Source organism: Dipodomys merriami, unplaced genomic scaffold (assembly GCF_024711535.1).
Source record: "Dipodomys merriami isolate MVZ:Mamm:240054 unplaced genomic scaffold, mDipMer1.0.p SCAF_20, whole genome shotgun sequence".
In the NCBI taxonomy this organism is placed as follows: Eukaryota; Metazoa; Chordata; class Mammalia; order Rodentia; family Heteromyidae; genus Dipodomys; species Dipodomys merriami.
This window is the reverse complement of record NW_027203382.1, coordinates 31,418,832-31,443,235: the sequence shown is the minus strand read 5'-3', so window position 1 is coordinate 31,443,235 and position 24,404 is coordinate 31,418,832. Positions and strand designations below refer to the sequence as shown.

At 40.8% G+C, this 24,404-nt stretch overlaps 1 protein-coding gene across 1 annotated transcript in view; it reads right to left on the bottom strand.

Moving 5' to 3' along the window:
* The window catches only part of LOC138833021 (ras GTPase-activating-like protein IQGAP2), a 258,468-nt gene that overhangs the window by 50,229 nt on the left and 183,835 nt on the right, over positions 1-24,404 (bottom strand). Inside the window, exons 16-22 of the mRNA XM_070031378.1 lie at positions 23,338-23,483; positions 18,273-18,443; positions 11,131-11,214; positions 10,313-10,384; positions 8,673-8,742; positions 5,806-6,014; positions 2,357-2,503 (exon numbers count right to left, since the gene is read on the bottom strand). Of these exons, the coding sequence (XP_069887479.1) occupies positions 2,357-2,503; positions 5,806-6,014; positions 8,673-8,742; positions 10,313-10,384; positions 11,131-11,214; positions 18,273-18,443; positions 23,338-23,483 (899 nt within the window). The remainder of the gene's footprint in view (positions 1-2,356; positions 2,504-5,805; positions 6,015-8,672; positions 8,743-10,312; positions 10,385-11,130; positions 11,215-18,272; positions 18,444-23,337; positions 23,484-24,404) is intronic.

Genomic DNA, 24,404 nt, shown 5'->3' with positions numbered 1-24,404 from the left:
ACATCTGAGATCAGACAGAAAAGGTTATGCTTGTGTGTGGAGAGAATGAGGTGGCCACAAAGCTTGCCAGTGAGTGAGCAGGGAGGCTGGCAGAAGCTGGCAAAGGTCAGGAGAACTGGTGAGGAGAGTTCTAGGGGAATGTAACCCAAACCTAAAGAGCAAAAAGGAATTAAAAAGAATGATCAGGAATGAAAACTGACACAGAGTGTCCGGGATCCTACTGAGGATAGGTAGAATAAAGAACCAGCGTTCACAGCTACAGGGATTGTCTTCAGTAGTGACTACACTCATAAGGTGTGGCTGTAAGAAAGAAACAGTACAGAGGGAAGAATCTATACAGAGAAATTCCTTCTGCCAAAAATGTTTAATTTGCAACTAGAAATTTAACTCTAGAAGTTTGGCTTTAAGGTTTTTAAGAAAACTAATTGCTGGTTTTCATGACTACTTAGGCTTACATTTTTTTCCTTCTTTTTGGTGATACTGGGGGTTTGAACCTAAGGCCAAGCCTTGAGCTTGTGAGGCAGGTTCTGTAACCTTGGAGCCCAAGTCTCCAGTACTATAGTTCACACTTGAACTCATAATTGGTTAACATTTTATGCGTGAGAAACTCAGGACAATGTTTTCTTGACAGCTCTTGTGTTGGGATTCTTTCCTGACTCTACCTAAGCATTGGGAATTGTGAGAAAGGAAACTCACTTATGGGCCAAAGAAAGAAGCATTCTTGTAACCCCATCAGGAGATCCCAAGCATTTACATTTAGGCTCAGACCAAAGAGACAAACCCAAAGTAAAACTGTTCCTCAATAATCCGCTGCTTTGGTTAAGTGTCATCTGAAGACACTAAGAATCCAGCCCACTTTCTTTTCTATAGTTTCTTCACTGAGCATGGGTGAATGTTGCAAGAGAGGGAAAGGTGGGAAAAGCACAAGAGACACTTCACTTGAAACATCTGGATGGGCTGTTCTGTGCTACCAGTTTGGGATTATTTAGAGGATAAACTTGGTATAGTTATTCCAAACATTTTCCTGGATGTGTTCTCCTTTCCATAGCTGAACCTCCATTTATAACAGAGTATACAATGTAAGACTTAGGCTGATGATTAATTTTTCACTTTTCTCCTGACAGTTCTGTCAAGTTTAGAAAAAACGGAAGAAACTGCATAAACTTGGAATTTATAGAAAAGACAAATTCTCAATTAATGATTGTTAATGATTGCTTTCCAAGAAGCGGAGCAATACTCAACCATCCATCCACCCATCCATTCATTCATCCAACCAATCAACTAACCAAATACCAACAAAACCAAAAACTTTCCTTCTCCAAGTGACCCTTTTGTTTCTAAAAGGCTTCTGGGATTAGCAACAGGCTCCACAGACAAGTCTAACTAGCATTTTTCTTCCTATGCTGCCACCTGGTGGCCAGTAGAAGTACTTACGTCTGTTTGAAGAAGTTCGCCAATCTCTTGTTTCAGAGAATCCTTAACTCTACCAAAATTAAGATCTTGTCTTTCAGTGGAGCTAGCCACAACTCTTGTTTGTGGTTTTCATAATGTGTTTTTCTCTATACATTTGATTCTAGTGATATGTTCAGGTAAAGATTCAGGTTTTGAATCCCATACTAGGGATATCTAACCCTCACAGCAAGAACTGCTGATCCACCTCTTGCTAGTTTCTACCTGTCACTATCACCCACCTATGTGCCTAAAATTGTATATACTAGTAGGGTGGCCAGGGTGAATCAATGACAAAGGGAAACAATAATCATTCCACCAGAGTCCAAATGCAGCCAATGGAACATAATTAGTTCTTGCCAGAACTGTAAAAGCAATGTAAGAATCACAATTCATTTTGGTAACAGTGGTGCTATGAATATAATGAAACAGAACATCACCGAATTTTCCTAATCCTGGTGCTCTGAGGGCTCTGTTCCCTGAACAAGGACAGACTGGTCTGTAAAGATCTGTTTTGCTCAATGACTTCAGTCTCCCATGGTTAACCACTTCTGCTGGTCACTGTTAGATTCATACTGCAGATCGCAGTAGCATACGAACACAGATGATAAAAAAAACATAGATGATGAAGTCAAACTACCCAAGTTCTGCTTCGTCATTCACTGGTGGAGTGTCAGTATTGTTATCAGCAACATGGGAAGGATGACAATTGACAACCTAGCCTTTCCCAGTTCCTAGTAGTTACAGTAAGAATTAAATGACAAAATGCATGGAAAGCACCTAAGACAGTGGTTGTATTCGTAGATGCTGTAGGTGATTACTGTAGAAGCCTGGGGGAAAGACCCAGCGTAATCCACAAACATAAGGCAGTGTGTTTATTCCAAACTCCCAAACAAATTGTGCTCACCTGTAGAAGGTAAAACAGCTGCTGGTATGTCTCTAGTGTTTTCCTCCGTTCCTTACTAAGGCTTTTGATCCCCTGGTTGTCGGTGTTATTCAGAAGTTCCAGTTCTCCCTTTTTCTTATTCAGCTTTTTTCTATGTGAGATTACATCCTGTGAAGAATTGTTATAACATAACTACCTTTGATTTGGGTACCTCTTACTTTCTCTCTCACACACTGCCCTGCAGCACACACAGTTGAAAGCCTCATTTTCTTCATTAGGAAACAAAGGGATAGAGTGTTAAGGAAATGCAAAGGGAATTTGGCTTTTGTAATAATACATGTCCCCCAAAGCTAGATCTGTTTGCTCTTAGGATTTAATGTAGTCGCCAAGCCAATGCAATGAAAGAACAGTGTTTACCAAATGATGCTGAGACAACTGGATATCCACATTCAAAAGGAATCTGACTCCTGCCAGACAGCATAAACAAAAAGTAACTCCAAAGAGATCAGAGAACTAAATGTAAGAACAAAACCAGTAAAACTTTTTTTTTTTTTAAAGAACTAGATATAAACGTTTATAACTTTGGAATAGGCAATAGTTTTTTAGCTATGACACCAAAAACACAAGTGATAAAACAAAATGAACTAGATTTGATAAAATTAAAACCTTATGTAGTTTAAAGTATACCATCAAAATAACAAGACTACTCACAGGATGGGAGAGAGTATTTGTAGTCTTGCCTGTATTAGATAAGATAGTCGTATGCAAAATAAATAAAATAACATACAATTCAAAAACAGAAGACAAATAGCTCAAAAGGATAAAGGATTTGAATTAATATTTCATATATATATCATATATATATATATATAAACACACACACATATATGGCTAAGAAAGTACGTTAAAAGACACTATTTTTGGCTAGTAGAGAAATGCAACTCAAAACTACAAAGAAAATATATTTTCTTTTACAGTAAAAGAAATAATAGCTGGGTACTGGTGGCTTACACCTGTAATCCTAGCTACTCAGGAGGCTGAGATCTGAGGATCATGGTTCAAAGCCAGCCCCAGCAGGAAAATTCTGTGAGACACTCATCTCTAATAAACCACCAGAAAACCAGAAGTGGCCCTGTGGCTCAAGTGGTAGAGCGCTAGCTTTGAGCTGAAGAGCTGAGGGACAGCGCCCAGGCCCAGAGTTCAAGCCCCGTGACCAAAATAAATAAATAATAAAAAAATATTGTTTTAGGTAATATATTAGGTTCCCCTGCCTTTAAATATTCTTCAAAACACATTTAGTGGCTGTTAGACATACAAGCTAAACTAATTCTATGGCCCTCAGTAATTTTTTTTTTGTTACTTCTGTATTACCACAAATAAACCTCTGACTGGCTATACTTACTATCAAACAAGACACGTTACTATCAATAATGAGACTGAAGGCTATACAGTTCATAATCATTCAACTAACCTCATAATCATTCAACTAACCTCTAACTTCTAATAAATATTAGATATATATTTGGTATCTAAAAATATACCAATAAAATTTTTATTTTATTTTTTAAATTAAGATGGGGTCTTGCCATGTTGCTCATGCTGATTCCAGATTCCTGGGTTCAAGCAGTTTGTGTGTCTCAGCCTCAGTGATGGGGATTCTGAGATTTTAAGGCTAGCTCAAATAATTTAACTTTGCCTCATAATGCTATCTAGGAATAAACTTTACTTTTAGAAAGTAAAGCAAACCCTCAAATATTCACAGAGGCTTTCTACGTCTGCCAGTGGTTGTACTTCCAAAAGAGCACACTATTTAAACTATCTACTGATGTGAACTAAGCCTTTATTTGAAAAAAAAAATCAAGATATTTACTGTTTGCAAGTTTATGGGGTAGAATACAAGAGTAGTTTAAGGCCATAAAAGATATTGGATCTTCTGGAATAGAGTCTCCTTTAAAACTTTTTATGGCAACAAATAATACAAATACATGATTTCATAAAATGATGAAAACAGTTAAATATGGAACCTTGAAATAGCTTGTTTTTTTTTGTTTTTTGTTTTTTTTGTTTTTTTTTTTTGCTGGTGATGGGCATGAATTCAGGACCTAGGTGCTATCCCTTAGCTTCTTCTGCCCAAGGCTAGTGCCACTTGAGCCACAGCTCCATTTCTGGCTTTTCGATAATTTATTGGAGATAGTGTCTTACAGACTTTCTTGCCCAGGCTTTGAACTGTGATCCTCAAATGTCAGCCTCCTGAGTAGCTAGGATCAGAGGTGTGAGTCACAAACGCCCAGCTAAATAGCTTTAATTAAAACAACAACAAACTTTTGAGTACTTAGAAAACACAATCATTTTCTGTGTTATAAACTGCTCTGTTTTCCATATTGTCTCCTTAGCTTGTTCCGTGGGATCTTTACTGGGTCTTGAGGACAAGGATGGGCATTCGCAGGCCCCTCACAGGGCCTGGGGACGGCTCATCTTCCGGCCAAGCAGAAGAGCGCTCAGTCACTAGCAGTGGTGCTCCACACCCCAGCCCCTCCCAGCTTGTAGAAGGCTAGCTTTCCTCCATGCCCAGTCAGTTTTCTGAAAACAGATGGGGTGTATTGAAAAGGAAGTGGGACATAGAGAGAGGTCTTACCCTAAAAATTTGTTCTATGTTTTAAAAAAATAACATTTATTTTTTGTGCAGTTACTGGGTCTTGAACTCAGAGCCTTGTGTTCTCACTTAGTTTTTCCACTCAAGGCTGGCATTCTACCACTTGATCCATATCTCTACTTGTAGCTTTTGGCTGGTTAAACTGGTGATAAGAGGCTCATGGATTTGTCTTCCTGGGCTGATTTTGAACTGCAATCCTCTGATCTTAGCTTCCTTTTGAGTGGCTAGTATTATAGGTCAGAGTCACTGGTACCTGCAAAATGACCACTTTGAGACTTTTTGTTGTTGTTGGTAATGGAGCTTGAATTCAGGGCCTAGATGCTGTCCCTAAGCTCTTTTGCTCAATGCTAGTGCTCTATTATTTTGAGCTACAGAGCCACTTCTGGGTTTTTGTTGTTGTTGTTGTTGTTTTTTGTTGTTGTTTTGGTTGGTCCTGGGGCTTGAGCTCTGGGCTTGGGCATTGTCCCTGAGCTCTTCAGCTCAAGGAGAGCGCTCTACCGCTTGAGCCACAGTGCTACTTCCAGTTTTCAAGCAGTTTATTGGAGATAAGAGTCTCATGGAGTTTCCTGCCCGGGCTGGCTTTGAACTGCTATCCTTGAACTGCAATCCTCAGATCTCAGCCTCCTGAATAGCTAGGATTACAGGTGTGAGCCACTGATGTTTGGCTTAGAAACATAAATGCCTTAGTTTTATTACAAAGGTTTGTGTACAGTCAATGATTACAGATTCTGAGTGCTCTTAGCTAGACCACCATGCAGTGAGAGCTTCTTTTCTGTGCCGCTGGCAGCTGACAGTCTCCTGTCCCCTCCCTACTGACCTCCAGCGTGATCCTGTTCTTCACCAGAAGTCCAATCTTGATGTCCATCAGGTTGAGGTCTTTCTCCAGCTGCTGATTAGCCCTGATCTTTGTCACTACTTCCTCTCTTAATCGCGCCACCTCCAGCTCTTCCTGGAAGTCCAGGTCACTTTGTTCTAACAGATGTACAAACTTGCGGACTACTGTTAATGGTGGGTTTTCAGAACCAACTGAGGAGAGAAGAACAGGCACACTTGACATATCAACAGGAAAGAAACCAGGTCTGCAAAAAAGTATTACCAGCAAAAAGATACCAATGGCAGGACTTTGTGGAGTGAATCATTCTGGATTCTGTAAAATCTGGACAGGGAAAGTCATATAAATAAACACACACATGGTGGATAATGTCTTGTGTCTGAGCTCATTACTTCTAGTTATCTAACACTCCTTTATCAGCCCTTTCTCACACTGTTCCCAAGACTCATGCTCTGAGAAGATAGGACTATCTGTGCCTTAAAGTTGAGGGAAAGAAAGCTAACACAGTGACCTGGACTCTGAGACCTGGTGGCTGAGCCAGATAAGGGATTAATAGTTGGCTAGCAGGAAGCAGGAAGTGCTATCTCTAAGCACAAAGGACCCTTGGGAAGGAGCTGGAACGAGGTGAAAGCTGACCTAGGAAGGGTCATTAGAGAGAATTGTAAATGCCAACCCACAATCAATCAAATAATGAGTGGATGTTCTACTTGACAGAAATAGAAAGCTTTTACAAAGTGAAGCTTGATCTTTGCCCTTACTGTATAGAACATGGGAAGGAGCTGAGGATCAGGTGTGTATAGAAAAAAAAAGTATATATATTTTTGCTGGTCATGGGGCTTGAACTCTGGGCCTGGGCACTGTCCCTGAACAATTCCACTCAAGGCTAGTGCACTACTTGAGCCACAGTGCCACTTCCAGTTTTTTCTGCCTAGTGATGCTGAGGAATCAAACCCAGGGCCTCATGCATGCAAGGAAAGCACTCTACCACTGAGCCACCTTCCCAGCCCCCTGAGTATATTCTTTTTTTTTGGGGGGGGTCCAGTCGTGGGGCCTGAACTCTGGGCCTGGACGCTGTCCCTCAGCTCTTAAGCTCAAGGCTAGCACTCTACCATTTGACCCACAGCGCCACTTCTAGCTTTTTTCTTTTTGCTTATACGGTGCTGGGGAATCGAACCCAGGGCCTCATGCATACAAGGCAAGCACTCTACCACTGAGCCACCTTCCCACCCCCCCTGAGTATATTCTTACTTAAATTCCAAGAAGGTTTCTCATAGTAACTTCAACTTTATGCTTCAAAAAATTACTAGGTACTCTTGACTAGTGGGGGGAAAAAACTCACTTTTTTGGGGGGATCATGGGGTTTGAACTCAGAGCTTGGGTTATATCCCTGAGCTTTTTTTGCTCAAGGCTAGTGCTCTACCACTTAAGAGTCATAACACCAGAGGCTGGGAAGGTGGCTCAGTGGTAGAGCGCTTGCCTTGCATGCATGAGGCCCTGGATTCGATTCCTCAGCACCACATAAGAAAAAAGCCGGAAGTGGTGCTGTGGCTCAAGTGGTAGAGTGCTAGCCTTGAGCTGAAGAGCTGAGGGACAGTGCCCAGGCCCAGAGTTCAGGCCCCATGACCGGACCCCCCCCCCCCAAAAAAAAAGAGTCATAACACCACTTCTGGTTTTCTGGTGCTAACTGGAGCTTAGATTCTCACGAACTTTCTTGCCTTGAACTGTGATCCTCAAATTTCAGCCTCCTGAATAGCTGGAATTACAGGTGAGCCACCAGGGCCTGGCTAAAAAACCAACTTTTAAAAAGCATGCTTAATGCGAACAACAGTAAAGATTAAGAATAAACTATCTGGGATGAACAATTAGGACCATTAATAGAGCTGGACCACTGGCTCACACTTAGAATCCTAGCTACTCAGCAGGCTGAGATTTAAGGATCCTGAAGCTTCAAAGACAGCTTAGTCAGAAAAAGTTGCAAGACTCTATAATTAACCAGCAAAATGTTGGACTGGAAGTGTGGCTCAAGTGGTAGAGCTCTGGCTGTGAAAAAGCAGAGTGAAAGTGTACGACTCTGAGTTCAAGTCCTGGTACCAGAAAAAAAAGAAGAAATAGTAAAATAAAAATGACTTAAAAGGTCCAGCTATGCAATCTCAATGAGGGCTTGCTCATCTAGGGCCAGTTGATCTTCCTTGTACTGTTAGCTTGGTTCTGTGCAGTTCTGACTCTCAAAGGACAACAGTTAAACCAAAAGCACAATTCTTAGCATGAACTCAGCATGAACAACCAAATATAGAGTCATTTATGTTACTATTTTGTTAACTTCTGCTGGTCTTCATGAGAGAAATGACTTTGATTTGAGGTTTATCATCTTTGAGGTTATATCTTTGGGAGATGAGACAGTGGATTTTTTAAAATTTGTATTTCCAGCCTATATGAACATATTTTCATATAAAATATATGAACATATTTTATCCTTAAGATAGAGGAAATCATAAGCTAGCAATTACATTGAATAATTAACCTTTTCTTGTTCACTTTCTTTTACAATTGATTCTTTCTTCGATATAGCTCATACGTAATGTAAAAATAACAGCACTTATGTCAACTTCATTCTTTATCCAATTCTCTTACTCCTCCCCTCCTCCATCCCTGTCTCCCTCCACTTACAACTGGAAGGCCTGGTTGCACTTTCTGCGCTTTAGATCAGACCTTAGAGCCTTCAATCACCAAAAGTCTTCGGAGAAATTGGCATTGTGCTCTTTTCTGACACAGGCTCTGAAGCCACTAAGATGGAAAGTACTCATTTGTGGTGAGTAAGGAATCCAGGCTTGTTGGCGCGTGTGACCACTTACCTAGTGTTTTGTAGTCATCTCTAGCTTTGTTTGCTCTCAGGAGAGACTGTATTTTCACAATTTCATTTTTCTGCAAAACATGGAGACATGCCATGATCCCCACTCCACCTGAGTCCCATCTACCCCACTATTTTAGAATTCAGGAATGATTAAGAATGGATACTAGCCAGGCCCAGCGGCTCACATCTATCATGCTAGCTTCGGAGGAGGCTGAGATCTGAGGTTTAGGGTTCGAAGCCAGTCTAGGCAGGAAAATTCTGGGAAATTCTTATCTCCAATTAACCATAAAAAAGCTGGAAAGTGAAGCTGTGGGCTCAAGAGGTAGAGCTCCAGCCTTGAGTGCCCAGGCCCTGGGTTAAAACCTTAGTACTGGCACAAAGAAGAAAGAAGAAAAAAAAAGGAGGAAAAGGAGGAGAAGGAGAAGAAAAAGAACAACAACTACTGATACTATGACAAAACAAATGCAGCATATTAAAGATAAATAACATACTGCAACTAAGAAAACCTGACACCATTTAAAACTGATGATATAGCGATGTAGTGCCTTCAACATGTATTTTTTTTCTTTCCTTTTTTTTTTTGAAGAAGGGATAAAATTAGCTGTAAATATAAGCAAGACTATAGGGGGACTGTTTAAGTAAATGGTAGACCTATAAAGGGAAAAGAATTTTAGCCCAGAACTTAGATCCAATATGCATTCACCTATCCTTTGAAAATTCTGAAAAATTGGTGGGCTTCAATTTAAATAAGTTAGTGGTTAAGAAAAATGTACATTCTTCACTAGAATATTTTTTTTTTTGTCAGTGATGGGGCTTGAACTCAAGGCCTGGGCACTGTTCCTGGGCTCTTTTGTTCAAGGCTAGCACTCTACCATTCTGAGTCTCAGGGCCACTTCTGGTTGAGATAAGAGTCTTTTCCTTTAAATTTATTTTTTTGTTACCCCTTCCCTTGTTTTCTCCTGCTATCCCTCTTCCCAACTCCCCTCCCTCTGAAGTTGTAAAATTCATTTCCAACATAGTGTCTTGTGAGTAGAAGAGTCTTATCGAGACTTTTCTGCCCTGGCTGGCTTAGAACTGTGATCCTCAGATCTCAGCCTCCTGAACAGGGCTGAACCACGTGCGCCCGGCCTTCTCTAAATCTTATCTTTGGTATTACTAGTCTACACTGTTTTCCTGTGGCTTATTTTCTCTCTCTTCCTGACTGGTGAAGTTTGAGTCTCACTGCGATTTCTGAACTGAACAGATCAATCGTCCTTGGCTCTCAGGTGTATTCATTTTGGTTTTTTTTTTGGTTGTGGGGCTTGAACTTGGGGCCTGGGTACTGTCCCTAAGCTCTTCAGCTCAAGGCGGGCACTCTACCACTTGAGCCACAGCGCCACTTCTGCTTTTCTGGGGGTTAGTTGGAGATAAGAGTCTCACGGACTTTCCTGCCCGGGCTGGCTTTGAACTGGGATCCTCAGATCTCAACCTTCAGAGTAGCTAAGATTACAGGCGTGAACCACCGGCGCCTGGCTTTCAGGCATATTCTTTTGTAAGTGGTGATTTCTACCATGTAAAAAAAAGCAGCCAATGCTAACTTTCAGTATGCATTTATCTTGCTCCTTTGCAACCCAGCTGCAAGCCCACGTGCATTTCCCTTACGTGATCTTTGAAGTACTGCAGTCGTGAGAGGTAATTCTTCCTTGCTGCTGCCATCCGGAACCAGGACTGGATCTAAAATACAGTGGAACAGAGAAACCAAGGCCATCACCAAGCAGTCCTGAATATCACTTATAAGAATTTCCTAAAAGTGCATTATTTGGTAACACCACATTGTTTTATTAAGGAGCTCACGTACAGGGGACCATTCTCCATCTTCAGTTTAAAGTATCTTATAAACTCAGCCTCCTCTGCTTCCAATTCCTCTCCAGCCCTGCCCTGCTGTTCTGTCATCTGGCTTTTCAACTTATCTGCAGTTTGTTTTTGTATAATTCTTTGACCTTTTGCTCTGTGAGAGGGGTCACCACGGTGCCTTTGCTATCTCTAGCTCAGAGCTATCTTCCTGCCTGGAAAATTGGGTTAGATTAGCTCAACATCAAATTCAGGACCCAAATTCCTCCTCCTGCCTCTCACTATTGGCTTTATGTTGGCTTTACAACTAAGTTGTTCAGCTAGCATGTTTGTATATTTCAGATATTATTAGAAAAATCAGTAAGAATAACAACAAATTCAACTCAGCAAGGGGATGTATATCTAGCTTTGATCATCATTTTAGATTTTCTAGACAAAGAGCATTTAGTGGTTATAAAAGTAATCCCTCATTTAGTTCTCATAACCACATAAAGGAGTAAAGAAGTTCACTGACTCATTAGACAAAGTGGGGATTCAAACTTAGGGCTGACCTTCAAGGCTCATACAAGCCAACGGCTGTCCTGGGGAAAAAGTTTACGTCAATCACCTGATTGGGTAGGGCTATTTACCTTCACAACAGAATCAACGTTGCCAAGGAACACTTGCTGCCTGCTCAGATAGTCTTTGCGTTGTTTTTGTCCCTTCCAATAAGCCTAAGGAAAAGAGGGGGTTATAGAATTATTAATAAGTAATGATTTCCCATAGTTGGGAAATCAGTTGCTGCTTGCACAGGAAGTGAGAAGTACTGAGCTGAGTCACCCTCAGGGGCCCTTCCCATCTCCTCTGGACCCTGTGTCAGCAGCAGACACCTCACTGGGGCACACACTGGACCAGGTTGAGGAAAGCAGAACAAGGATGATTACTTACCATGTAGGGGTCCAGTTGCCCATTCGATAGCTTAATTTTACCAAGGTCACAGGTGACAAAGGAATATAAGGGTATTTCCCTCAAACACACACAATTAACTAGGTGCTGGTACGATTTCCTAACAACAGAAACTTCTGTAAAATCTGTGGGTGCTGATGGCTCACACCTGTACTCGTAGTTACTCAGGAGGCAATCAGCATTGTGGTTCAGTCCAGGCTGGCTCCAATTTACCACCAAAAAAGCCAGGAGTAGAGCTTTGATTCATGGTAGAGCTCTAGCTTTGAGTAGAAAAACTAAGAGGCAGTGCCCAGGCCCTAAGTTCAAGATCAAGAACGGGTACAAGAAACACAGTGAGCTTCTTCTTTTCTCTCTCTGTTCGTTTCTAGCTCTTGCTGCTCTTTTCTTGCTCTCTTGCTACCCCTCTCTCTGCTCTTTTCTCTCTCTTTCCTCTCTTCCCAGCTCTCTCTCATTCCCAGGCCTTTCCCAGCCACGTGGAGTGCCACCCTTGCCTGGTCCAAGCAGGTCTACTGAATAAACCTACCCCTTATCTGAAAAAAAAAAAAAAAAAAAGAAACACAGTGAACAATTTTCTTTTGGCAATACTGGGGTTTGAACTCAAGGCCTTGTGCTTGCCAGGCATATGCTCTATCACTTGAACTATGCCACTAGTCCTTTTTGCTTTAATTATTTAAATTATTTAATTATTTTTGCCTAGGTTGGCTTCAACTGCGATCCTCCTGTTTATGCTTCATGCATAGGTGAAATGGCAGATATCCATCAGAGAATGCCATTTTTACTCATTGAGAGGGGGGCTTCTCATGAACTTCTTGCTGGGGTAGCTTTGAGCTGAAATCTTCCTCCTGATCTCAGCCTCCTGAATGGCTAGGATTTAAATAAAAAAGTACTGATTCATAGGAAGATGCAAAAATAACCCATGGAGTTTCATGAACCCTTCCCTCAGCGTTTCCCAAGGATAACATTTTACAAACACACTTTCAAAGCAATCAGCAGTGAGGCTAGGAAACTATAAAAGGTCATTTCTTTGAAGGGAAAGGTAGGTCCTTTGAAGGGAATTATGCGTATATCCAATTTAAAATTATATGCCTTTCACCTAGTATTTCTAACTTGCAATCTCTCTAGCCTAAGGAAATATGCCAATGTTCATCTAAAGAGGAATGGCCAGATGCTGTATCATTGCACAGCAGGTAGCAACGAGGCAGCCACATAGGCTAACTATCAAAGTGTTCTGTATCTGGAGAACAGAAGATCTAGAAGACATGGCTAGGATAAAAAGCTATTACAGGTATTATGATGCCACACATGAACAATAAAAATATAGAAAACAATACATTTTATGCAAACTATCAGCCCAGGCCTAGATCTATTAGCAGTGGACACACAGCAAGCGTGTAACATAGAACATAACTGTGTATCTGCCTCTAATCTACCTAACTTCTATTTTGAACTGCTATTAGTGTTTTATTATGTATCCTTTGAAATATGCACAACAGGTATATCATGTGTAAAATACAAACCTATAAAAACATGTGTACATGTGCTTATGTAGCTTTTATTTTTTGGCAAAATGGAATCTGACTATATGTCACAATCTTCTTTCTCTAAAACATATATTATGGGCATTATTTCATATTTATTTCACAGTGTGATACAGTATAGATTTACTGTAACTTAACAATTCTCTTACTGATAAGCATGAATTTGTCGCCATTTTCCTTGTGGTAAACCACTTTGGGCCCACCACTGTGACCATTTCTGCTCAGACAGATTCATAGGAAGGGGATAACTAATACTTCATAATGGCTACTGCCAGAATTGCTCTCCAAAGAATTATGGTAGTTATCTCTTCACTAGTGGACTCAATATACTCATAAGAATGGAAAGGTTAACGTTATCCAAACTGAAAGGACTTAATTTAATTCACATATTGATCTCCAGTAAAGATGAAAAAGAGACCTTACCTCTTTCCATAATACCTTTGTCCTCTTTCCACTTCTAAGACAATTGGTATTATGTGTGTGTGTGTGTGTGTGTGTGTGTGTGTGTGTGTGTGTGTGTATTTTTTTTCTTTGTGCATGTGGAACCATACTGGACTTTCCATATCTAACTTTTTTTTTTTGTCGGTTGTAGGGCTTTGAACTCTGGGCTTGGGCGCTGTCCCTCAGCTCTTCAGCTTAAGGCGAGTGCTCTACCACTTGAGCCACAGCGCCACCTCTGGTTTTCTAGTGGTTTGTTGGAGATAAGAGTCTCATGGAGTTTCCTGCCCCGGCTGGCTTTGAACCTCAATCCTCAGATCTTAGCCTCCTGAGTAGCTAGGATTACAGGTGCCTGGCTACTTTTTTTTTTTTTTTTTTTTAAACTCAGGGCCTGGGCACTGTCTCTGAGCTTTTTCTGCTCTACCACTGTGAGCCATAGAGCCATTTCCAGTTTGCTGGTAGTAACTGGAAATAAGAAGCTTATGGACTTTCCTGTTCGACCATGAGCGAAAAGCTTGAGGACATCAAACTGTTTTTACTCCTTCAGTTCTTTTCCCTTCTCAGTATCCCTAAATTCATTTGATTGTCCTCCTTAGCCTTTTAAAAAGTTTTTCCTTTATTCTCTTAGGAAGTACTACTGGTAAGTAGTTCTCTAATTTCCTCTTTATTACTAAAGGGTGTTTTTCTGGGTTTAGAACACTTATTGACTATTCTTTTAGCATTTAAAACCTGTTATGTCATTTTCCATTGGTTTTAAAAACCACCACCATTGAAGTGACTTCCGGCCTTACAGGAGGAATTGAAGATCCGCAGTAAGCTGTCCTTTCTGACCACGCTGTGGCTGGGACTTCTTTGGGTTTGTCCTGTCTGGGATTTGCTCAGCTTCTTCAATGTGGTTTAGCATCTCTTGGCACACTACAGAACTTTTCACTCCTTATGTCCACAGGGACTTTCTTGGGGCTGTCCTTTTCTACTCTCTCTTAACGACACAATTGGTACCGTCCACCAAGCCCCGAGTCTCTCTTTACTATTTTTTTCAGTCTGTTTTCTTGGTTGCTTACACTTGGGGATTTCTATTGCTTTCCCCTATAATTTACAGAAATTCCTTTTTTCCTCCTTCCATTCTGCTGTTAAAACTATCCAACTAAGTTTTTTCAATCTGTTATTAACTCCCCCACTCCCTTTCCTTTTCGTTTTGCAGTCCTGGAGTTTGAGATGAGTGTCTTGTGCTAGGCAGATGCTCTATTATTTGAGTCATAACCCCATTCCTTTTTTGTTTGAGTTACCTTCTGAGTGGGGTCTTGAATTTCTGCCCAGATGTGGCCTCAGACTGATTTTTCTATCTGTGGCTTCCCGAGCAGGTAGAATGACAGGGACTGCCACCATGCCTGACTTATTGGTTAAGATGGAGTCTTGCAAGCTTTTTGCCCGGGCTAGCTTCCAACCACAATTCTTCTGATCTTTGCCTCCCAAATAGGATTACAGGCATGAGCTACCATACCCAGAATAAAATTATAGTACTATTCATTGGGACAGATTAACAAATAGAGATACTTATGACTGAACTGGAAAATTCACTTTTTTCAATCTCTTCATTCATGTTTTAACTCTCTTCAATGTCTATTTCAACTATATTCAGTATCTATTTCGCATTCTGAAGTAATAGATTTATTTACATCCTAGATGTCATTATTTCTCTTAATCCCCACAGCTGGCAGCAGTCCTCATTTTATTCTATCATCTGACTTTGTTTCATTAAGTCTGTGTCATTAAATTCTTTGACAGCATAAAACAGTTTCAGGATAAATTCTCTGTCTTCTGGAAAAGTATCTTTAGATATTCATTTATAGCGTATGCCTTTATATTACATGCCTTTTTCTCTTTTTGATATAAAAATTTCTTTTTCATTTATGAGATTTTTTTTCCTGGCTCATTCATTCTCAAACTTAGGCAATGATAGTCTTTCTAGTCCTGGGCATTGAATTCTGTCTTAAATACTAGGCAAGTTCTGTACCATTGATCCATACCTCCACTCCAAACTTATGCAATTTTATCAGTCTTCTAACTGCTCAAAATAGTATGGCAGGTGGGTGCTGGTGACATATGTCTGTAATCTAGGTTCAAAGCCAACCTGGGGAAAAAAGTACGTAACACACCATCTCCAATTAACCAGCAAAATGACAGACTGGAGGCATGGCTAAAGTGGTGGAGCACCAACTGTTAGCAAGCAAGCTGGGTAAGAACACAAGGCCCTGAGTTCAGGCTATGGTTAACCTTCCCCTTCCCAAAACAAAACCTCCCCTAATTTGGCTGGGAGTATAGTTCAGTGCTGTATTGCTTGCCTAGTATCAGCCAGGCTCTTAGTTCAATTTGCAGCTCTTCAAAAAGACAAAACAATGCAAAAACGTAGATTCTTCTTGTGTTCCCCTCGTGATGGCCTGGGCTACTGGCTTATTCCAGTAGCACTTAGAAGGTGGGATGGTAGATTAGGAACATTCTTACCTAGTTCCTCAGCAAGGGATGGGTGGCAGGCAGGGTGAAGGAGCCTGGGGATAGTTGGCTCAGGCCTGGAAGATCTACTCCTGTATTTCTTTCCAAGGACTTGGTAAAATGATGTGTCTGGTCAGGGAATTAGAAAGCCCTCTGCAGGGGGAAGTGCTCTAATACCAGACATTTCCCTACTCCAGGCTGAATTGGCCTGAAATAAGGTGGGCACAATTTGTCATTTGGCTCATGGTGTCTCTGTCTTAGGGGCCAGTAGGTTATAGACAGCTATTTATTTCTGGTCCACAACTGTGAAATGGGCTTATCTTGAAACCACATGCTTTCTTTGTCAGGCAACTGTCAGAGCAGGGAAATAAAGGCCTGGTGGGGTGAGTTCAGAGTTTGATGGCCTCTTCTTCAATCCCACCTCTGGTGAGGTGGAGGAAAAGGCTCCACGTGGCCCTCTCAGGGTTTTAGCCTTGAGTTCTAGTATCAGGAAATTCTGCAGTGGGAAATTCTTCAGTAACTTTTCCACTACAATACTACTCCGTGTCTATAATGTTGGAGAACATTGGGATTGGCTCTAATTGTATCATATTAGCTGCCACCTTGAATTTCATGCAAAATTAGAGCCAAGATGGTTCTATTTGCTGGCTTTTGTTCACATCCTGTGATTTTTGTCTGCTATTTGTTTAAAAAAAGAATACACTGGAAACTCATTGGCTTACCTAAGAAACAATTTTTTTCTTTTTGGTTGGTCACGGGGCCTGAAATCTGTGCTCTTCAGCTCAAGGCTAGCACTCTACCACTTGAGCCACAGTGCCACTTCGGCCTTTTCTGCTTATGTGGTGCTGAGGGACTCATGCATGCAAGGCAAGCACTCTACCACTGAGACACCTTCCCAGCCCAAGAAACAATCTTTTGAGTGTCAGTTTTGTAGCAAAGTCTAAGCTGGGCACTGATGGCTCATGCCTGAATCCTAGCTACTCAGGAGGCTGAGATTTGAGGATCATGGGTCAAAGTCAGACTGGGCAGAAAAGTCTGTGAGACTCGTATCTCCAATGAGCCACCAAAAAGCTAGAAGTGAAGCTGTGACTCCCCTGGTAGAGCATCGGCCTTGAGCAGAAAAAGCAAAGCGAGAGCACAAGACCCCAAGTTCAAGTCCCAGAAGTGGCATACACTCACTCACACACACACACACACACACACACACACACACACACACACACACACACACACGTCACTTCTGCTTGCTAACAACTTGAGAACAGCATTTATCATATGCAAGACACAAGAAGATAAAGTGTATAAAATCATTTTCTGCCCTGAACAACATTATATTGAGGCAGAAAAAGAAGATGAACTCACAAAAGAATAGATTTGCAAATGAAAAGTTTTCAGTCTAGGAAATCTTATGGTTATCTGCCAAAGCAAAAATTCACCAAACGTCCACAGACAGCAACAATTTAAGTGAGGAGAAAGGTCTAACCGCCTTTCAGAAGCTGGTATGGTAACTGGTGAAGATACTCAGGGACACCAAGAAAAAAATGCCTAAGTGTAGCACATTCTTCCTTTCTCAACAAGATGTTAAGACATACAGTCTTTTGATCCTCTTTTTCTCCCCTCCTTAAACAAAACCCAAGAATTTCTCCTATAGGTTCAGAGGAACAGTGACTGTAGTCATGGTGGTGCACAACTTGGTGAAAGTAGGAGGATCGATGTCTGGCTCCATGGGAAAAGTGTGAGACCCTATCTGAAAAACAACTAAAGTAAAAAATGGCTGTAAGCATGGCTCATGTAGTAGAGTTCCCACTTAGCAAGTAAGCACAAGGACCTGAGTTCAAGCCCCAGTATAGTTCCCAAAGGCCCCCCACCCAATAAGCATGTGAGATTATAAAAAGGAAAAGACCCTCAGAGATGCTAAATCTGTGTCAGTTCATCTGTTTTTGAATTCTCTTAGAATTCAAAAGAATTCTTTTTGAATTCTTTTAGAAGAAGCTAGGTGCCTCTCAATATCCATTAGCCCTAAAACCTGTCAGGTGACACACAGAGATCCAGCTGGTAAGAGAAACATGATTTCAGCTCTGATGTAAGCTGTCTTTTTAGTTCCAACTAGGTGACTGGCAGGTGGATCTGAACAAGTCAAATACGTCTAGGAAGCCATGGGTGAAAAGTCATTCATCATCAAGACATTTCTCTTCATAAAGGCTTTCTAAAGCAGACTAATGCCGGCTGATTAAGTAATACAAAAAATCAGCAATCAGGATTATTTGTTAGAATGCTGACAGTTGACTGTCTCTTTTCAAATTAAACATTTTCAGGGGACAGGACATTTTTCTGCAAGGAGTGGCAGATGAGTCACATACCTGTATCTTGACCACATTTCCTATTTGATCACCCAAAAAGGATTTCCTAGCTTCAAACTCTTCCCTAAGGCTGGGTCCTGAGGTGGTGTCCTGGAAGCGAAGGAGCAAGTCTTCAGGAGCAGACCAGAGATGCTGACGGATGTAGTTTGCCGTGACTTCCTCAATGATGTCCTGGCAAGAGATAGTTCTTACAGTTACACGTCACACATCAGATGTAAGGACAGAACAGCTTCTGAAAACTGCATCTCTTAGAAAATTGAAAATGATATGGCTAGCTCTTTTTTCTGTTGTTGCTGGCTTGGTTTAAAGCATTTAGTTAGTGCGAAGGGATGAATTGCTTAGCTTCTTTCTAGCGACGTGATTTGGAATCCTCTGAGCTTGGTGCCGAGGTGGCAAGATTGAATGATCACAGGATATGGAGGCAGAGATGTATGGTGTGGTGCTGGCAAAGATTAGGTGTGACGCTTGTGCCCCAGCATTGGAAAAGGGACAAGCATGCCTGGAGCTGGTGGCTCACATCTGTATTCCTTGCTACTCAGAGAGGCCAAGATCTGAGTATTGAAGTTTCAAGCCAGCTGGGAAGAGAAGTCCATGAGAATCTTATCTCTACTTAACCAGCAAAACCTTAGAAGAGGAGGTGTGGCTCAAGTTATAGAGTGCCAGCGTTGAGTTAAAAAGCTAAGCAAGAGCACTAGGCCCAGAGTTCAAGTCCCAGTACCTGCATAAAACGTGGGGATGGGGCACAAGCATGCCTACTCTAAGAACACTGCCTTCCGATTTCCTTAGGTTGCAGGCAGTACCCACAAAGTCCTCAGGCTCCTCCATCCTCTCTCTTGCTCAGGTTGGAACAGAAAACCCACTGGAAATGCTCAAAAGGATGCACTAGGGCAAATGAAGTATCTGAGGCAGAAGCAAAGGGAGAAGGAGAGGAAAGACAAGGGCACTCAAGGGCACATGAGAAATCTAGAGAATTAATACTTTTAAAAAAAGAATTAGAAGAAGTTTCTGTATGGGCCATGAACTGGGTTTACTTCCATGTTTATTCTCAGATACAAGCAGAAACTCCTTTCAGAGACTCAGATACAGCTCAAGACTCTTATCCAGTGGAACTGGAACCAACAGCTGACTCATTTAAACAGTTAAAGTGAAATCATTTAAAGATGCATAAGCTTCTCCAAGAGAAGATGGGTTTATGTGTAGTCACTGAAAAAGATCCATATAGTCAGAGTATTTAGAAGAAATACATTTCTCTCCACCATTTAATAATTCCAGCAGACAGATGTTCAGTAGAATAAAAACTTACATTGAATGAGTAGGAGCGATTTTGTGTGTGTGTGTATGTATGTATGCCAGTCCTGGGGCTTGAACTGAGTACCTGGGCACTGTCTGTAAGCTTTTGCACTCAAGACTAATGCTTTACTGACTGAGCCTCAGCCCCACTTCTAGATTTGTGGTTTTGTTTTTTGTTTTTGTGCCAGTCCTGGGGCTTGTATTCAGGGCCTGTGCTTTGTCCCTGACCTTCATTTTGCTCAAGGCTAGTGCTCTACCACTTGAGCCACAGCTCCTCTTCTGACTTTTTTTTTGGTAGTCTAGTAGAGACAAGATTCTCACAGACATTCCTTCCCAGGCTGGCTTGAACCACAATCCTCAGATCTCAGCCTTCCAAGCAGTTAGAATTACAGGTGTGAGCCATTATCACCCAGCTATAGCAGCTACTTTTGATACCGCATTTTAAATCTTCAATCCTGCTTCTTCCAAGTTTGCTATGTCTTTTCAGTCATGATATACAATCCTTTAGTATTGCCTATACTCTTATTTTTCAAAATGTTAGCACTAATAACCCACTGCTCCAATCTTCTTTGCCTAAAAACTATAAAAGCTTCAAACATTTGAAATTAGTAACTATGTTCTTCACTCTCTTCTTGTCATTCAGAATTTTTGTCATTAAGCAGTCTTAGACTCAGGCCATAATTTTTCTCTTCTCTTTAGAACTACTCTGATGCTATTGATTATCCATGATTCTGTAAGATCTATATTTATGTACTTTTTTTTTAGCCCAGTTGAAATGGAATTATTATCAGTATTTTCTGTTTAAACCTATTATAAATGCCTGGATCCATCAGCACGCCTTGTATCTTTTGGGCCTAATTTTTGGTTTTAAGTTCTACCTCTTCAAGATTATTTCCTTCTGAGAAGCATTACTTACTTTTTATAGGGTCTAAGTATTTGTGTTAGGTTAAGTCTATGTCTTGTCTTACTAATTTGGAATGCTGGGCACATACCCAACCCTCAGAGACACTGGTGCCTGTGTCAAAAACAATGGCAATAGTGGGAGAGCAGAGACAGTTGACTAGACTTTGGGGACACTGGGAATAAATTTCTGCTTATTGCTGAATTCTGTACAAATTCTAACCCAAGTTTCTTTATTCCTTCTGTGCCTTAATTCTCCCTGTAGAAAAATGGAAGATGCTAAATTGCTCTCTTGCTTCTTTGAGGATTACTTCGAGGATTGCCCTGAAAGGAAAGTGCAGTGGAAGGTAAAACTCTAACATGGGTGTTTGCCTGTTTGTGCTCTGATAAGACCTTATTTGCAATGTATGTATCTTTTAGGTAATTGTGGGCACACTAATGAAGAAAGATTACTTTTAACAAGGTGCTGGTGGCTCATGCCTGTCATCCTTGCTACTCAGGAGGCTGAGGGCTGATGATTGAGGTTTGAAGCCAACCCATGCAGGAAAGTCCCAGAGACACTGTTCTCCAATTAACCACACAAGAAACCGAGAAGTCTAAAATGAAGGTGTGGCTCAAGTGACAGGGTGCCAGCCTTGAGCAAAAAAGCTAAGGAAGTATGCTCAGGTCCTGAGTTCAAGCCTCTGAACGGGTTAAAAAAGAGATTACTTTTGGTTGTAACTTGTATTTTATGTTAAAAGGGTGGGTTTCAACTTCACATTCCCCTGACTTGACTTCCTGCTGTTTCTTCCCTGCTTCTCACCAACTTTCCAAAAAAACAAAGAACTCGAGAATGGTAATATCTGGTAATATCTACCTCACATTTTCGTCTAGCCACATCCCCTTTGGTTTCAAGTAACTTCTGAGAAGCATGCAGTTCCTTACTTCTATGTTCTAAGGAAAGAAATATCCATATCTAATAATATTATGGCCACAGGGGAGTGTCTCTTGTCTAGCTGTTTGTCTCATTCATTTACATAGTGAGGGAGACTAAAAAAGAGTACTTTGGCCCAAGTTTTTGTGTATTTTCACTGTGTGTGTGTGTGTGTAGATAGGTAGGTAGGTATTGGAGCTTAAACTCAGGGCTTGGGCATTGCCATTTCTGCTCAAAACTGGTGCTCTACCACTTGAGCCACACCTCTAATTTTCAGCTTTTTGGTGGTTAATTGGAGATAAGAGTCTAATGAACTTTCCCCTCCAGGGCTGGCTTTGAAATGTGAGCCTCCTATCTCAGCCTCCTGAGTAGCTAGGCTTACAGGTGTCAGCCACCAGTGCCTGGCTTGTATCTCTCCCTCTCCCCTTCTTCCCCCGCCCCCATAGGTCGTGGGGCCTGAACCCTGGGCCTGAGGGCTATCCCTCAGCTCTTCAGCTCAAGGCTAGTGCTCTACCACTTGAGCCACAGTGCCACTTCCAGCTTTTTCTGCTTATGTGGTGGGGAGGAATTGAACCCAGGGCCTCATGAATACAAGGCAAGCACTCTACCACTGAGCCACCTTCCCAGCCCCTGGCTTGTATCTTTACTCTTAAATTGTTGTACATATGCAGCCCTGACATCCTGGACTATAAGAACTACTGAATATTTGGGTAAGAATTTGGTTTAAAAATGGATCAAGCAGATGTGAAAAAATGAACAGGCCAGTATTATATAAAGTGAGAAAACCTTTAGAACAAGTGGTTCTAATACAGACTTTATGAAAGAGCTCATTCTTTTCTGGTCTTATTGTGTCAAGCATCCTAATACTGGTACCTATGGTCTATCTGTCTGTCTGTCTGTCTGTCTATCTATCTATCTATCTATCTATCTATCTATCTATCTATCTATCTATCTTCTACCTACCTACCTACCTACCTACCTACATACCTACCTATCTACTTATATGTTTTAGACATATATCTATGTGTATGTGTGTATATATGTGTGTGTTATATGTGTTTCTTTGGTTAAAAAAAGAATAAGATGAAATATACTGCTTTTGAAAAAAAATCCTATAGACTAAAACTTTCAATTAATGAGATCTTGAAAGGTGAAATAAAAACTCAGACTTACTACATCATAGTTCATTTTCATTGCTTATAGTATATGGCACATGTCTAATTTCTACCTCAGTTAATCAGAAATCCTGTATATAGTCAATTGCATTGCTTCTCATACATTTGGACATTCACACATGCAAAGTCTTCAGTATGATATCAAACAATAAAAACATGCCAGACATTTATCTCAGAAGGAGCAAACATTTAAAGTTTATCCATACTGCTGTCTGTCCAAGCCATTGATTCACTCCTGAAACCATCCTGAAGAGAGGGCTGTGGGTAGCAGAGAGATTCTCCTTCCCAGTGCCTGGCAGGTAAAAATGGCACTTTCATTGGAAAGGACCAGTTAAATTGTAGGGTGACGGAGAGGAAAAAGAAATGAGATATTTTGAATATTGACAACTAAGATATGATCACTAACTGTACTTAATTTTGCTAAGGGAAGTTCAAAGATGATTTTGTAAGACAATCTACAATCACAAATTAACATCATAACCTTTCTTTGTTCTTGCTGTTTTGTTTACTTATGTCAATATTGAAAAAAATTATAATGTAACAATACACTCACATCCAGTTACCATTCATGAAAATTTTATCCTCTGTCCAGGCTTTAAATCAATTAGTTTTTTTCTATCATTTTCCTGAGACAAAAATGGAAAAGCAAACAACCACATTTATCTTTTTTGGTGGAAGTGAGGTTTGAGCTCCAGGCCTGCGCTTGTTAATCTACCCCCTCCCCACTCCGCCTCAGCACCATACTTATCTTCATATGATAGTTTTCCATCAGAAACAAACCGCATACCTCAATTTCTTTTCCTGTAAGCCATGATTCTTTAGGCAATCCTGATTTGGGTGGGACCCAGGAACTCTCTTGAGAATCGACATTGTAATAGTAGTCATATTTCTCCTGTAGATTGAATTTGATCCAGGAACCTTCTTCATTAGTAGCTAAAGAAAATGAGTTTGTTAAATTCTACAAAGGAACATGAAACCCATACACAGTAGTGCAGTTTCTTCAATATGTGCAGCAATCAAACAAATATGATTTCACCAAGCATTCAGATGTTGAAGTCATTAGGAATGACTCAGTGAAATGGAATACATTTCATGTATGTAATGGCAGGAAGGAAGGAAGGAAGGAATGAAAAAAGAAAAGGAAAGAAGGAGGAAAGGACAGAAGGGAAGAAAAGAAAGAAGGAGAAATGAAAGAAGGAAGGAAAGAAGGGAAGGAGGGAGAGAGAGAAGAAGAGAGGGAGGAAGGGAGGAAAGGAGGAAGGAAAGGAAAGGAAAGGAAAGGAAAGAAGGAAGGAGAGACAAATGTTTAATGCTAGCTCTGAACCTCCAATTTTTTATGAGAATGTCAAGAACCAAAGAAATGGAAAACCAAACAAGAAAAACATGTGCCAGCAATAACACAATAGAAAGAGGAGATCAATGAACCTTATTCTCTCCCACAAAGTCTCCTGTCTGCAACTTACAAGGCCGTGAGCCATGTTTAGTTGGGTAATCTGCACTAAGCCAATATACAAGTGTGTAACTTTGGATGCATCTTGCCAAAATGTATACCAGGAAGGTCAAGAGAAAATTTATGACCCCTCTGACTCCTATTGCTCTATACAACCTCACAAAATGAGAAAAAAATCACTGAAAGGAGTTCATTTGGGTTGCAGAGCCTGGTAGAAAAGTCTCTGGCAGTTGTGGCTTAAATTGGTCAAGAACAATGTTTCCTCATGAACTGACCAGCACACCTCATATTTAGAAATCGTTTTTCATTCCTAGTTATGATTTCTGCACCAGAGAACTAAGAATACCCCAAAACATCACAAAGAATTTAAAATGAGAATTCTCATTACCAGTGATGCTCACAAT